General features: G+C 41.0%; 1 protein-coding gene across 4 annotated transcripts in view; it reads left to right on the plus strand.

The window, feature by feature from the left end:
- TRPM7 (transient receptor potential cation channel subfamily M member 7) overlaps window positions 1–16,964 on the plus strand; it is a 190,026-nt gene that overhangs the window by 38,097 nt on the left and 134,965 nt on the right. The window contains exon 1 of one of the 4 annotated variants that reach the window (XR_005747851.1): window positions 8,982–9,339. The exons of 1 other annotated variant lie outside the window; for it this stretch is intronic. Coding sequence is in view for 2 of the 3 variants with exons in the window: in XM_040342595.1 (XP_040198529.1) it covers window positions 9,304–9,339 (36 nt within the window). In the remaining variant the exon portion in view is untranslated. Of the gene's footprint in view, window positions 1–8,981; window positions 9,340–16,964 lie in introns of those variants that run through there. 2 more of the 4 variants (XM_040342595.1, XM_040342597.1) reach the window with 2 other exon arrangements.

Consider the following 16,964-nt stretch of genomic DNA (forward strand, 5'->3'; position numbering starts at 1 on the left):
GAAGTCGTGTCGCCCTAGTGTGAACCGACTCTTAGTGGACCCCGTTGTGACTTGGGTATAAAGTCAAAAATGATTAAAAAGTAATTTCAATTAAGATCTGTAAAACAAAGCTGCTGTCTGACATCACCATGGTGACCCAGGGCAGGGTTAGATCAGAACGATTTACTTCTGATGCCAACGAAATGATCTGCTTATAGCACAAAAAGAAGCTTTATCACAAACTGTTGAAAGATAAAAAGTCAAGTAGAGATGACGGCATACAGGCCACTGATCACCAGTAAGAGTATTATGGTAAACTATGCAGAATGAATGGTTCACTTAATGGACCGTAGAGGTTATAAATATGAAGGATTAGATGGACTATAGAAAAGCGCATTGCATCGTATGTTTTCAAAGTGTGGCGCGGTGAAAAGTAATCTTGTAAACAAGAAATGAAATGTGTGTTTGGGAGGAGGAGAGAGAAGTTACTGCAACTTACTTGTTGGTTTATTTTAAGACAATGTCTCCTGTCATGCGACTTGAAATCCACTTTGAGCCTTTAGTGAAATCGATAAGCCGAACACATTTCAGGAATTAGCTAACTGAATAGTGTGTGATGAGCTTGGATGGCTTGCCAGATGGCAGTAAAAGGTTCAGTGTTTTCCAAGTGTACATTATGGATGGTATTGACCTAGCACATCAATTTGTGTCTCCAGACTTTTACATACCACAGGATTGGTGTATTTTTTTTGGCATCTGTTACCATATAATGTTTATCCTTGACGGCTAAATATCATGTATTAGGGCAGCTGATGTTCCGTCTTGTCTTTTACCAACTTTGTCCAAGCATAACTGTTTATCCTTTCTTTAAAGTGGATGTAAACCCACTCTCATCCTTTCTAAACTACTGCCATGGTGCTGATCTATAAGGATATAGATGCCTCCTGCATGTATCCTTACCTGTCAAATGTCTCCCCTCTGAAAAACTGCAGATTCTGTGGGTGGGTCTGTTGTCTGTAGCTTGGTGGGTGGAGTCGTGATGTCAGTAGACTCCCCGCCCTCCTCTACACTCCTCTTGTCAACATGCATTTTGTCCTATGTATTTCTTACACTAAATTAGTAACATTTAGTCAAAATCCAGAAAAGTAACCACATGACTTCAGAAAAGGAGTGGGGGTGGGAATTAAAAAATAATGCCTGTCTCCAAGCTAGTGCATGAGATATGTAAATAACCTGTCACTCACAGCAAGGGGGCGGAACGGACTAAGGTTTTTCTCTGTAAGTCTGTTTTATTTTATTGAACAATAAGAGGATTGCTCAGAGCTGGAATCTTTGTGGCAAGACTGGGCACAGATGATAGGAAATTTCATACTCTACATTGTGACATCAAATAAATAATTCCCAGTTTACAACCACTTTTCTTTTTATGGTGTTGGCTACTGGTAGCTCTTTTAAGTCCTTGTCCACGTGGGGCAATGATCTACATGTCCTGTGCAGGGCTGTCTTTTCCTGACACAGGGATGCAGAGGTGTTGCGTGCATTCCCATGCCAATGTGCCATTGTTGTCTAGGACTGCATGGATACAGCCAATTTGTCCCAACATGACCCTGGTCCCCAAAATGCACACAGGGTGAGTTTAGGGACCCGTACCTGCATACACTGTTTCCATGCAGCTGTGTGTCCCAATAGACAACAATGGCATATCGGCACAGGAACGCATGCAACACCTTGTGCATCCCTGTGTTGGGAAAGGTGGCTCTGAAGATTGCATGGCTAACCTGGAATGTGACCTTCAGGCACTGAATTCTGCATCTGTGTCACTTTCCAGACCTTTGTGTACTGTATTAATTGGCTGCACAGCGCTTTTCAGATTCAGAGCTGTGGCACAGCCTCTGGTGTGTCTTTAACCACTTAAGGACCGGACCAATATGCTGCTACATGACCCAAGGGGTTTTTACAATTCGGCACTGCGCCGCTTTAACAGACAATTGCGCGGTCGTGCGACGTGGCTCCCAAACAAAATTGGCATCCTTTTTTCCCCACAAATAGAGCTTTCTTTTGGTGGTATTTGATCACCTCTGTGTTTTTTATTTTTTGCGCTATAAACAAAAATAGAGCGACAATTTTGAAAGAAATGCAATATTTTTTACTTTTTGCTGTAATAAATATCCCCCAAAAACATATGTAAAAACATTTTTTTTCCTCAGTTTAGGCCGATACGTATTCTTCTACCTATTTTTGGTAAAAAAAATCGCAATAAGCGTTTATCGATTGGTTTGCGCAAAATTTATAGCGTTTACAAAATAGGGGATAGTTTTATTGCATTTTTATAAAAAAAAATGTTTTACTACTAATGGCGGCGATCAGCCATTTTTTTCATGACTGCGACATTATGGCGGACAATTCGGACAATTTTGACACATTTTTGGGACCATTGTCAGTTTCACAGCAAAAAATGCATTTAAATTGCATTGTTTATTGTGAAAATGACAGTTGCAGTTTGGGAGTTAACCACAGGGGGCGCTTTAGGATTTAGTGTTCACCTAGTGTGTGTTTACAACTGTAGGGGGGTGTGGCTGTAGGACTGACGTCATCGATCGAGTCTCCCTATAAAAGGGATGACTCGATCGATGCAGCCGCCACAGTGAAGCACGGGGAAGCCGTGTTTACATACGGCTCTCCCCGTTCTTCAGCTCCGGGGAGCGATCGCGAGGGAGCGGCTATAAACAAATAGCCGCGCCGTCGTCCCGGATCGCTCCCTGAGGGAATCCGACCGCCGCATGTAGCGGGGGGGGGGGGGGTCCCGATCAGACCCCCGACCCGCGGAAAGGCAGGGACGTACAGGTACGCCAATGTGCCTGTATGTGCCATTCTGCCGACGTATATCTACATGCGGCGGTCGGGAAGCGGTTAAAGACTCATGATTGAAATTGCTGCCACTACCTTTTTAACATGGTAAAGACTGAGGCAGCTGAGCACTGAAATCATGTGTTGGGTGTATTCTGTGCTTTCTTTCCTTCAATACAGCTTACAGAAAGCACGGTCCCACTGCTGCTCCTGCCTCTGAAGCATCTTGTGTATCATCCGCTGAATAGTCTTGCTTCATTGCCCTCTTTCAATACTAGAACTTGCTTCATTTTGGGCCTAATTGTTTTTGCAGTGGCACATTGTCTTTTCAAAGACACACAGAAGAGAGTTCCACTGTAACAGCTACACTACTGCATCTGGGTTGAAATTCATGCCATAGGGGTGAATAGACCTTACAATTCAATCCGCCTGAAAAACTGACAGGCAGGGCGGATTTGATTTAAATCAAGTCCATTTAAATCGCTAGTAAAAATGCTTGATTTAAATCATAATTTTTAAAGAGCAACGGTCATCTCTGTCCTGCTCCTCTTATGACCCATTGTTGACTCACCGACAGTCCCATTCACTTTAATGGAACAGCCAGTGATGTGGCAGTGACACAACAAGGTGAGGGACGTGGCAGAAGCAGGTGAGTGGATTCACGCCAACAGACTCTGCAATGATGGATCTGAAATGACAGGTGCTCTTTAAATGTAAGGACTTATTCTTGTTGGTAGTTAGAATCTTTAATATTTGCAAACTGAAGGTTTCCTATTTAGAATAATAAGTGAGGTCAGTAAAACAGCGATATCAGAACTGATTCAATCATACAGTTTGTAGTGTACATAGATTTGCAAAACGATGGGATAAAGGAATATTTGTTTTATCTCATGGTTACTGTGAAATTGTGTGAATGTATCAATGCAGTGCATGTCATCTCAGCTTGCATTGAATGAATTGATCAAAAATGTAAATATTGCAGAATATGCAGCCTCATGCTCCATTTCATGCTGAATAAACTAAATTATTAATGCATCTTAACTGCTTGCCGACCAGCCGCCGTCATTCTACGGCGGCAGGTCGGCTCTGCTGGGCAAGAGCCCGTAGCTATACGGCGGCTCGCCCCCGACTCCCGTGCGTGTGCCCGGCGGGCGCGATCGCCGCCGGGCACACGCGATCGCTCGGTACAGAGCGGGGACCGGGAGCTGTGTGTGTAAACACACAGCTCCCGGTCCTGTCAGCAGGGGAAATGCTGATCTTCTGTTCATACACTGTATGAACCGAGGATCAGTGTTTCCCCTAGTGAGTCCACCCCCCCCACAGTAAGAACACACCCAGGCATACTTAACCCCTTCCCCGCCCCCTAGTGTTAACCCCTTCACTGCCAGTGGCATTTTTATAGTAATCCAATGCATTTTTATAGCACTGATCGCTATAAAAATGCCAATGGTCCCAAAAATGTGTCAAAAGTGTCCAAAGTGTCCGCCATAATGTCGCAGTACCGAAAAAAAAATCGCTGATCGCCGCCATTACTAGTAAAAAAAAATATTAATAAAAATGCCATAAAAATACCCCCTATTTTGTAAACGCTATAACTTTTGCGCAAACCAATCAATTAACGCTTATTGCGTTTTTTTTTATGAAAAATATATAGAAGAATACGTTTCGGCCTAAACTGAGGGAAAAAAATGTTTTTTTATATATTTTTGGGGGATATTTATTATGGCAAAAAGTAAAAAATATTCATTTTTTTCAAAATTGTCGCTATATTTTCGTTTATAGCGCAAAAAATAAAAACCGCAGAGGTGATCAAATACCACCAAAAGAAAGCTCTATTTGTGGGGAAAAAGGATGCCAATTTTGTTTGGGAGCCACATCGCACGACCGCGCAAAGCGACGCAGTCCCGAATCGCAAAAAGGTCTCTGGGCAGCAATATGGTCCGGGGGGTAAGTGGTTAAATAGAAAACTATCAATTTCAAACCAGCCTTTAGTGTGAATGAGGGCTTATTTTAATTTTTTTATTTTTTCCCTAGCAACAGAAGTTTAATGGGGTATATGTGTGTGTGTGTGTATATGTATGTATGTGTAATATATATATAATATATCTCCAACAATAAATAAATGTCAGGAGAGGATTTTATTTTTTAAAACTGTCAATTGAAAGCAAAGTAATTGCACAGGCAAAATACACATGTAAAAACATGTACAGAGCTTTATGCATACGTAGACATTGTCTGTGCAGCAATGAAAAAAATAAAAGGCAGAACAGTACTGGGAAATCTGTCCTCCAGGTTATCCATAAATACATTTACATATTGGGGTGCCATTTTACTTCCCATAGCAGTGCCCATACCTTACCTTCGTGAAATGGGACAGAAATTACAAGCACAAATAATTTTGCAGACACCTTTTAAAGAGCGTAAGGAATATGATTTCTGCACACATGTGGGCCATCATTTTTCACAACCAGACCACACTATGGAAGACCTGAATGTTTTGGTTTTTAAAGAAATCGTTTAACCTACTTGGAAAAGAAACTTTTGAACTAAAAATGATTCAATTTAAAAAAAAAAAAATGATTCTATTTGACACTATTTTGACACTGTAAGAGCGACCAGGATGTGGAATTCCCTTCCACAGGCGGTGGTCTCTACGGGGAGCATCGATTGTTTCAAGAAACTATTAGATAAGCACCTGAATGACCACAACATACAGTTATATAGAAGACCTATAATCACATTGGTTGGACTTGGTTGGTCTTTTTATCAACCTCACCGAATATGTAACATGTGTAAGGGGTTAGCTCGGTAGCGGGGTGTGTGACCCCTTGGATGGGGTCACTACACACTGAATTTATGCAGACAGGCAGTCGAAGACAGTTGCAAACAAAGATTTTGGTTTATTCTTCCATCTTGCTGGAAACAAGTGCAAGCATCCAAACAGCATAAACAAAATCAAACATAAAATAAACCCTGGCCACTTGGGGCGTCTATCTTCACCACACAGGAACCTATCTATGGAGTCTGGCACAGCCTAGTGCTGGTCATACAGCAGAAAAACAATAGTCTTTTGATTTTTATCACACAGAAAAATCAATCGCCTTCTCACCTCCTCAGAAGACCTTCAGCTACTGCTCTTTCACTCAGAAAGCCTCAGGATGCGGCAATTCAGTGGTAATCCTCTGAATTACTTATAGAGGCCTTAATTGCCTCATTCTGAACAGCTGAAGTTTTTTAACGCCCTTAGACGTTTTCTGGCTACATCTGCAGCCGACGCCTAATAACAGTTTGGTGTATTGTTTAAACAAGGCAGAAATGTATCTCCCATCTGTGACAACACCCACAGATTTACCCGACTTCCTGTCACACAAGCTAATGAATTAAATGTAGACCTAGTTTCCAAATCACTTTTTATGACTACAGCTGTGGCCAAAAGGTTTGAGAATGACGCAAATATTAATATTCACAAAGTCTGTTGCTTAAGTGCCGGTTCACACTACAGCAACGGGAGTCTGTGGTTTCCTGACACAAGAGTGCCCTGCTCCTCTGGGTGGAAGAGAAGCTGGCTTTTAGATTCAAACAAATTTTGTCAAACCCTGGTTTATGCAAAGAGTCAATATTTGCAGTGTTGATCCTTCTTTTTCAAGACCTCTGCTATTCGCCCTGGCATGCTGTCAATCAATTTCAGGGCCACATCCTGACTGATGGAAGCCCATTCTTGCATAATCAATGCTTGGAGTTTGTCATAATTTGTGGGGGGTTTTGTTCACCCGCCTCTTGAATTCTGTTATACAAGAATTTTCGGAAGTTTAGTATCCTCTTCATTTCTGAAATGAGACTAGCATGAGAGAAAAACAAATGATCATTCATCTTTTTATTTATTTTTTCAGAGCGGGTTTTATCAACTCTGCTAAAACTTTGTGCATTTGTACTACTTGGACCTTTGAAGAGGGCACACCCCAAAAACATGTCCTGAAATATTTAATGTTGGTGCAAATAAAAGTATCATGGACAGTACTCAATTGTTTGTCATATATTTCAGAACCTGCCTTCTTTACTACAGAAGTGTTGGAGGCAGAGTCAGCACAGGGATCACTGTTGTAGGGAGCAAGGTATCATGTCATATGTAGTAGAAGTGCACCGAATGGAAATTTTGGTGCCGAAACTCAAAATTCAGGATGCACTTAACCGAAATTTTTTTTTTTTTTCTTTTCTTTTGTTTAAATATATTATATATAATTTCACCTTTTAATTGATATCATAAATTTTTAATGAATATGAATTTGTCGGGCATTATCAGCACCTTTTAGCGCAAGAAAACCTAAGGGGAAAAAAAATGCATCCCTTTTTAAATTCTATGCATGTCTTCACATCGGTCCCTTGTGCTTCTGTTGTGGTGTTAAAAAATCTTTCATACTGCATTTTTGATCAGTTAAACAAAAGCGCTCCTCCCCATTGAAACACACAAAAAACGCAGCAAGAACGCATCAATAACGCACCCATATCAGGTTTTTGATGCAGACTTTGAGTCACGTGACTTATGAAAAACTCACCATAAGAGTGATAAAATTGTGTGCATTTTCAACGTCGTTCTCGGCCGCCGAAATTGGGAGTAGAGAGGTTTTTTTTTTTTTTTTGGAGAAGAAAGGTTCTGGTTACAGTTTTGTCTTTGAGACCCAGATAAACCAAGTGATGAGCTGGTTTTAGTGCTGACTGCTAAAAGATCAGAATCCACCCTAGCATCTTCATGTTCTGAGCTGTCGGTGCCATATTGTTACCCAATCTTGTGCAAAGTGTACTGTCAACCGACATCCATCCAGATATCCCATGATAGAGATTAGAGATTCCCTGGGAGTGTAACAAGACAAGCACAGGGGTCAGTACCTTCATGAACACTCGTGGAGCAGAAAAAAGGCAGACTGCTGGGCTACAAACTGGAAGTGCTGGGTACCCAAAGCTGCTGAAGTGCTGGGAAAATGGGGACATGCAAGTATATACCTTCGATGTCCACGAAGGCCACAAAGTCTCCCTGATGGAGAATTTCGGAACCCAAATGAGAACATTTAAGACCTTGTGATGGGATGGGAGAATGCCCATTTTGGTTTGGGAGCTGTGAACGGATTGGCATAGAACCCCCCCCTGGATCTATTTTGCCACAAGTACTGGACCAATAACACCTTTGTTCCAGAAGACCCGGAAGGACTGCATGTAGATCTGCTAATTTGAGTAGAGACTCCGGCACAAATGTCAGGTGTGAGCTCAAGATACTTCATAATTAAAGGATCAGTTTGAAGAATGATCAGATTCCTTTTGATGGTCTTGGCCCAAAGCGCTAAAGTTTTGTAGACCAAAACTGCAGTTAGAGCAGTGTTTCTCAACTCCTGTACTCAAGGCGCCCCAACAGGTCATGTTTTCAGGCTTTCCATTATTTTGCACAGGCGATTTGATCAGTTTCACTACCTTAGTAATTACCACAGCCGTTTCAACTGAGGGAAATCCTGAAAACATGACCTGTTGGTGCGCCTTGAGGACTGGATTTGAGAAACACTGCGTTAGAGGCCAGTTTTTGAAAGGATCTTCTTGCTTGTTGATGGGGTCCTTGAAAACAGATGAATCCTTCAGGGATTATTTTTTTTAAGACATACTACAAGGACCACAGCAGGGGCCAAGCCGACCTTATAGCAAGGTCCTCAAACAAGTACAGGGCTGTTGGCCACAAAGAATAAGTAACTGGTAGGCCATGAAGGTCCTGAAGACCCTGAGTCTAGGCAGAGAACGGTGGTAGAAGACCTATAATCATTGGTTGCTTTAATGCTCTTGGCACTACTATTTCCCCACACTGAGGTATGCTGGTAGTAGTAGGGATTATACTGGGCCAGTCTTTTTTTTTTTTTCCTCGACTCCAAAAGGAAGTGCAAACATTTAATTTTCTTCTTGTCTGGTTGTTGATTGATCAACTTTTAGTTTCCACCATGAAGATTGTGAGATAACGAGATTCTGGGGTTTGTCATTTATGCTTCAGGCTATTACTTAACAGAGCTGGATACTGAACACAAGGCCGACCTGTGACTTATCACATGCTCTGTACACTTTCTACCATCTGGGATTTTTTTTTCCCCACCATTTGAGACACCTTTCCCAGCAGGTGGACTTACCCTTGCCGTTTATTGCTATCATTATGTAAAACAAACTAAATGGAATAGAAGTTCAGTGCACATCTAGATAGCGGTTCAGTGTTGGTGTTTATGGCTTAGGCTTGGATTTTCTTTAAGTATTTTATACACCCAGTGATTTTTTTCATGGCAGATTTAGGCATCCTAAAGCAGATCTTTTATGAACATTCAGGGTCTGCTTATCTTTTAGACCTATTAGAAGAAAAATGAAAATTCTACTTGACCCTGGCTTTTGTCTACACAAGGGTGATGTCGCGTAACGGAGTGTCGTCTTGTGAGATTTGGGATACTCTGCTTTCCCTTGATGTCACCCTCTTTAAGGTGGAAGCCAGGGTGTGAGGTAAGTTTTATTCATTTTTCTCGGTTGTGTGTGTGTGTTTTTTTTTTTTTCCGTTTTTTTTTAGGTGTAGTTTACATTTTAGAGTGGTTTTGTGGAGAGAATTCACCCTCACTTGTGGAATGAAGCACATGATTATAATCGATTAGTTGGCTAATTATTTTGATTTATCGGTTAATAACCTTAAAAAAAAAAAAGCATTACATGCTTTTCTGCAGCTTCTCCATTGAAGTATATTGAACCAAAATGGCACCGTTTTGCGTTAAAAAAAAAAAAAAATTGCCCTTTCCAAATACGCATCAGCTGAAAAAATCATGGATGTCTCCCATAGGAAACCATGTAAATGCACTGTAGTGTGGTTCTGCAAAAAGATGTTTAATAACATACTGGGGTTAAAAAAACTAAAATTGGTACAAAAAGAGAAGATAATCGCTACTGTAAGGAGTTACACTGTCAGTAAAAAAAAAGTAAGTAATATTTACAGTAGAGATTTGCTCCTTCTTCTTCTTTTTTTTTTTTTTTTTTTCTAAAAAGGGCTAATTTTTTATTTTTTTTAACCCCGTTATGTTACTGGCTGATCGATTATGAAAATAGTAATCGATTAATTTCATAATCGATTGTCTTTCATGTGGGGCCGGAGACAACAATCTCCAAGTGTGGAGATCTGTCTATTTGACAGGTTCTGCCTTGGGAACAAAGCAGGGATTAGGATACAATGTGAACTGAACTTTCTTTATTTATTTTTTTAAAGTCACCTTACCAGTACTGTGCACGTGACTCTGATCAGTATTACATGGCTTGGTGGAATCTGTTGCTGTATGACGATCTTTAGCACATGGACTGGCCATAGACATGAAATGGTAGAAGATTGGCAAGTTCCTCCCCAGAGTGTAGATGTAAAGATCAGAATTTGCTTTATTGGTCAATTATATTAAAGTGCATTTTCACTTTTGCAACCAAACCTTACCTGCTTTATATTTGCTACATGTTCCCCTTAAAGTGGAGGTTCACCCAAAAACTTAAATTTTTAACATTAGATTGAGGCTCATTTTGTCAAGGGGATTCGGGTGTTTTTTTTTTTTTTTTTAAATCGAAGCAGTACTTACCGTTTTAGAGAGCGATCTTCTCCGCCGCTTCCGGGTATGGGCTGCGGGACTGGGTGTTCCTATTTGATTGACAGGCTTCCGACGGTCGCATACATCGCGTCACGATTTTCCGAAAGTAGCCGAAAAGACGTTCGGCTTCTTTCGGCTACTCGTGACGCGATGTATGCGACCGTCGGAAGGCTGTCAATCAAATAGGAACGCCCAGTCCCGCAGCCCATACCCCGAAGCGGCGGAGAAGATCGCTCTCTAAAATGGTAAGTACTGCTTCGATTTAAAAAAAAAAACACCCGATTCCCCTTGACAAAATAAGCATCAATCTAATGTTAAAAAAAATTTTTCGGGGGAACTCCCGCTTTAATGTACTAACTTAAAAAAATAAATGAAAATTGCAGCTTTCCTGTTTAGATGCTCTTTTCTGGAAACTCCAGCATGGAAAAATCCTACTTATTGTAGTATTTGAGGTGGATGAGGAGCTATGTGAGGAGCTATAGCTAACTCTGTCTGTACTGTTCTGGTAGATTTCATTATCCCTTGTAAACTAGATTGGAACACTGGTTTAACAAAAGGTTAAAGATTGGTAGTGATCAGCCATAACATTATGATCACGGGCAGGAAAAGTGAATAACATATCGTCTGGTATATTAGGCAGCAAAAAAACATGTTGTCCTTTACATTCATGCGTTGAAAGCAGATAAAAATGTACATTACAGTATTGGGCTGCATAGCCGCAGATCGGTCAGAGTGCCCATGCTGACCCGTGTCCACAGCCAAAATCGCCTACAGTAGGCAAATGATAATCAGAAATGGACCACGGAGCAATGGAAGAAGGTGGCCTGATGAATCAATTTTTTATTCATCGTGTGGATGACCGTGTACGTTCGGCGTTACTTACCTGGGGAGGAGTTTGCACCAGGATGCAGTATGGGAAGAAGGCAAGCCGGCGAAGGCAGTACGAGGCTTTGGGCAATGTTCTGCTTGGAAACTTTTGGTCCTACCATTCATGTGGATGTTTTTGACACGTACCACTTAACATGGCTGCTAAGTACAACACGTCATAGAAGCGACATTCTCTGTTGGCGGCGACCTCTTTCAGCAGGATAATGATCCCTGCAACACTGCCAAAATGGTTTAAGAATGGTGCCAGATACCACAGCATACCTTTAGAGGTCTAGTGCCTTGACAGGTCAGGCCTCTTTTGGTGGCAAAAGTGGGACCTACTCAATATCAGGCGAATCATATTGTTACTGCTGATTGGTGTACAGGCGAGGCTGCTTCATTGTATATTAAAGCGAAGTTCTGCCTCCCCCCCTGCAAATGTAGTGTGTACTAACCAACTTTGCAATTACTGCCTAGCACCCCTTTTCATGTTAGAAGTCATTCCTTATACGTTGCTTGTCTTGTCATTGAGGCAGTCCATCATATTAGCCAGTATTGATGTGTGAGGTTCCATTGTGACGTGATTGCGTAAACAACCTATGTACAGTAGTTTAAAATCAAAATGAAAGGCAAAACATTTGTGTATAGATAATAACCACTGCCAGTGTCATTTACACAGTAATCATAAAATTTTTATAGCACTGATTGCTGGATAAATGACAATGGTCCCAAATAATGTCAAGTGTCCGATGTGTCCGCCATAATGTCGCAGTCACGATAAAAATCGCTGATCGCCATCATTTCTAATAAAAAAAAAAATATTAATAAAAATGCCATAAAACTATCCCCTAATTTGTAGACGCTATAACTTTGGGGCAAACCAAACGCTTATTGCAATTTTTTTTCCAAAAATAAGTAGAAGAATACGTATAGGCCTAAACTGAAGAAAAAAAATGTTTTTCTATATATTTTTGGGGGATATTTATTATAGCAAAAAGTAAAAAAATATATTGTTTTTTTTTTTTTTTCAAAACTGTCGCCCTTTTTCATTTATAGCGCAAAAAATAAAAACCGCAGAGGTGATCAAATACCACCAAAAGAAAGCTCTAATTTGTGGGGAAAAAATTATGCCAATTTTGTTTGGGAAACACGTCGCACGGCCGCGCAATTGTCAGTTAAAATGACGCAGTGCCGAATCGCAAAAAGTGCTCTGGTCTTTGAGCAGCCAAATGGTCTGGGGCTGAAGTGGTTAAATAACAAAAATGTTATACTTTCCTGCCCCCCACTCGCTCCTCATTGGCTTTCTGGCTGTGATTGATGGCAATGGGAGCCAATGGGCTCCCCCTGATGTCGCGGCCAATGAGGGAGAGTCCCGGGACAGCCGAGGCTATCGTGAACATTGCTTGATTGGCAGGAGCGCAGGTTAGGATTGTGGGCGCTGGAGGGCGCTGCACACAGTTTTTTACCTTCATGCATAGAATGCAAGAAGGTTAAAATAAACATTCAGCCTTGAGCAACACTTTAACACACATTGTTTTAATCTCTGAGTGATTTAATGGTTTGCCAGGCACCGCAATGGGAAAATACTGTTGTGAATGTAATGTTTACCTCCAGAGGTTACGTTTCTCATTAGGAAAATATAAAAATTGCCTGCTTAGAATAGATCTATAAAATTTAAGGGAAAAAAAGTATGCATTGCATTTTATTATGGTAAATTGGTTGTAGTAATATGGATAGATAGGATTTTCTTCTTCTAATAAGAAAATCTAAATGAGATGATTAGATTTAGTAAGTTGTAATGTACGTAGGTATTTGTTGTCCAGATATTGTGTACTTGTCTTAACCTGCCTAACCAAAAACCTCAAATTATAAGATGAACGCAAAGTAATATATTGGTGTGTCTATTGAAGTAGATTGTAGATTTTGCTCATGGACATAAGACAGAAGACTAAAATCAGGGCAAAACTTTACATAGAAGAGGTATGGTTCTTGGTTCTGAAAAGGTCTTTATATTTTGCTTATATGACGGCAGCTGATTTTATAATGGTGTGGTGGGGCTTGGCGTACACTTAACGAATATAATGTCATATTTTGGTGTTCATGCTATTGGTTGGATTTAAGATTTAAATTTTCATACTGCAGTATCATGTTTTTGTGTTCTGCCAGAAAGCTGTAATTTAGTAGAACTTGGTTCTGTTAAAATTGCAGTGTTTTATCAATCGTACCTTCTTTTTTTTTTTTTTTTTTTGGTTATCTTGCGCCTCGTATACACAATTAAACACCGGACACATAATTCCTGCTTTTTTTTTTTTTTTTTCTGAACGCTAGTCTTCTATTGAAAATTAACAGGTTACTAAAGTTACAAAAATTCTCATACGACAGAATACAACTTTAGATGTATGCATTGTAATGTATTCTATGACACTGATGTTCCTAAAAATGTGGTATGATTTTCTTTCAAATACTCATATTGTGTGTTTTAACCAGGGCTGTGGAGTCGGTAGATAAATGTTCCGACTCCTCAGTTTTATGTACTTCCGACTCCTCTGTATTAATATGCGAATGTATTTTATACATTCCTTGAGGGAAAGAAACACAACCTACCACAGGACTACTGGCTGGGAAGCCAACAGTCTACTGTATTGCACAGTTTAAGCAAAAGACAAACACAATGAAAACAAAGTTTTATTAATTTTTTTTTATTAATCAATCAAGTGGCTGGATAGTAGCAGCAGGCATAAACATCAGGAACAGGATCTTTACCAGTTCAAAAATACAAACCACATTATTTGGTTGTTTTAGAACAAAAACAAAGCTTATCTATAATGAACCAAAAACAAAATCTGTAAAACCTATAAATGGTTTATATTAATCTTGAAATGTAGTTATAGGCTTAGAAAATGCAAATCAATTCAATGTAGAGTTCTAAGGAAGAGAATTGCCTCTGCCAGATCCTCTTTCATAGAGGCTCTTAAGTCAGACTTTATTATTTTTAGGGCTGAAAATAATCTTTCGACACTGACTTGGGTGGGTGGCATTGCAGTAACTATTCTGGCCACATCACTAACGATCTCTGGATAAACAAGGATGGCTTCTTCAACAGTAAGTTTTGATGAGCGATTATACTTTTCAACTTCTTTTAGTGCTTTATAAAACTCCTGTTGGAATTTTTTTATTTGGACACTTACTGGTTCTCTAACATGCGTTCCCTGTAAAAGCAGAACACAACACTATGGAAAGTATAAGTATTGCAGCTCCCAATTGTGCGTTGCGTGCCATATAGTGAAGCACATGAAAAGCATGCTTCTTCACGGTCACTTAACGTGTTCGTTTTGCGGTTACGTGAGGCACTGCATGCATTGGTCTTTATTCTTGTAGTAGAGAAGTCATTAATTATAACTTTTTGTGAATTGGGACATTTAAACTTGCTTTTTTTTTAAATTCCAATCTCTAAATTTAGTAGGAGTCGGAGTCGGTGCATTGTTTGCCGACTCCGACTCCAGGTACCCAAAATTTCCCCTGACTCCGACTCCGACTCCACAGCCCTGGTTTTAACATGCTTTTTTTTTTTTTTTTTTATCATTTACAAACAAACAGATAAAAACATAAATGCATATGTAGCATTAAAGGAGCAAACCGTGCTTATTCAGCAATGAGGTACAGTTACACGGTATCCAGTGAGTGAGAACAAAGTGATTGAGGAGTTTCATTGTTACCTTCTAAGATCTGGTATAACAATTAGAAGTCAGTTAACATTTTCAGAGAACTCAAGGAGCAGGTGGTATAGTGCAATCTGAACTAACCCATGGATTCCAAATCTTATAAAACTTTTTACGTCCATTTGTATAATGGTATAGCTTGATTGACTATAGTGAGCCAGAAGGCTATAGTAGGTGAGGATTGTGATTTCCAATGCATAGTTATTATTTTCTTTGCGTAAAAAAAGGATAATTCTTAGAGATATCGTCATTGTCTATTATATCCTAGCAGGCATCTCAGGGGATTACAAATGTTAGGCAACTGAATGAGGGAGCTGATGAGGGCAAAATTTCCTAATCGGAGGGCATTCCCACATTAAGTGAAAAAATGTACCATCAGCCATGCCACATTGGGAACATGTTGTGGAGGGCAGTCTCTTTTAGTCTATAGAGCAGGGGTGGGGAACCTGCGGCAAGCGGCCCGCAAAATCATTCCATCCTGCCCCCCCCCCGTGCCGCTGAGTGTGTGTCTGCGGAGCTGTCAGAAGGAGCCGATGTTTACCTTGTAGTTCCGGCTCCTTCTGACTAGGGGTGCAACGGATCGTCACCGATCCGAACGAGTCACCCCGTTTGGATTAGCACACCCTGCGATCCGCAAAGCGCTTCGGAGCCTCGGCCTAGGAAAGTCCCCGGCTTCGGCCTAGCTCCGGAGCGGCGGCCATCTTGGTACACCCGGCCGCGGCCCTCCTCTCTGTTCACACCCACATAGGAGGAGGAGCCCGCGCTCGAGGAAAACACGCCGCTGTCTGAGGTCTGCACTACTGTGGGGGTTACTGTTTGATCATTTTGTACGGCCCCCGAATGATGTTACAAAAATCCAAATGGCCCTTGGCAGAAAAAAGGTTCCCCACCCCTGCTATAGAGTAAACAAGGGGTAAAGTAGGACCTGTATAATAATTTGATTTTAATGACAGATGATACCTGGAGGGGAAGCACCTCCTGCCAAATATCCTCCATCAGCTCTGGTATGTCAGAGCACCATTTATTTTTGCTGGTGCTAATTCCAGTTGTCGTAGTATGAAGGAGATTTTTGTAGTACGTTGATAAAAGTGTGAGACAGGTCAGTCAATAAGCGTGTGGGTGGGGAGGGTTTAATATCTATGTTTCAGAGGCCAAACTGTGTCGCAGCGGTATGGCGTATCTGCAGATATCGGAAATAAGCCGTAGAAGGAAGGCCATAGTCCCTGCGAAATTCGGCAAAGCATCGAAAGCCGCTCACTGTAAATAGGTGGGAAATCAATCTAACTCCCCTCTTGAACCAGAACCGACCATCTGTTCTACGGAAGAATTCTGGTAGACCCGGGTTACCCCATAAGGGGGCAGTAGTTTCGGAAGTTTGAATATCCGTAGGGTCATAGAGAACTTTTGTACCCTCTCTTCCCCTAGTAGAGAGATGCTGTATTAGGTTTTGGAGAGATTCATAGGAACGAAGGATGGCTGCCTCAAATGCTGTTGCTGCATTGTTCTCCTCGGGGTAGAACCACCAGTGTGCATGGGCCAGCTGTGAGGCCACATAATAAGTTTGAAGGCAAGGGAGTGCCAGTCCCCCCTCCAAAATAGGTAGTTGTAGCATGTTTAACACGCTTTTAATGCATTTGGATTGTGCTTTCTGATTTCCTGACTCCCAACATTTAACTGCGAACCTGGAAATGTGACTCAAAAAACGCACCTAAAACGCTGATTATACGCACTTTTGATGTGTTCCCATTGACTTGCATTGGAAGGTGCACTTTTGAAAAAGGGGACCCAGGGAAAGCGCACCAAAGATGCAACATGCAGGACTTCAAAATCGCAGCACAGCAATGTGCATCATTTTCTTGTGCTTTTGTAGGGCTGGAAAGGTGTGTTTTAGCACAGCAAAAGTGTACCAGTGTGAAAGGGATCTTAT

This window comes from Rana temporaria, chromosome 3 (genome assembly GCF_905171775.1).
Source record: "Rana temporaria chromosome 3, aRanTem1.1, whole genome shotgun sequence".
NCBI classification, from domain to species: domain Eukaryota; kingdom Metazoa; phylum Chordata; class Amphibia; order Anura; family Ranidae; genus Rana; species Rana temporaria.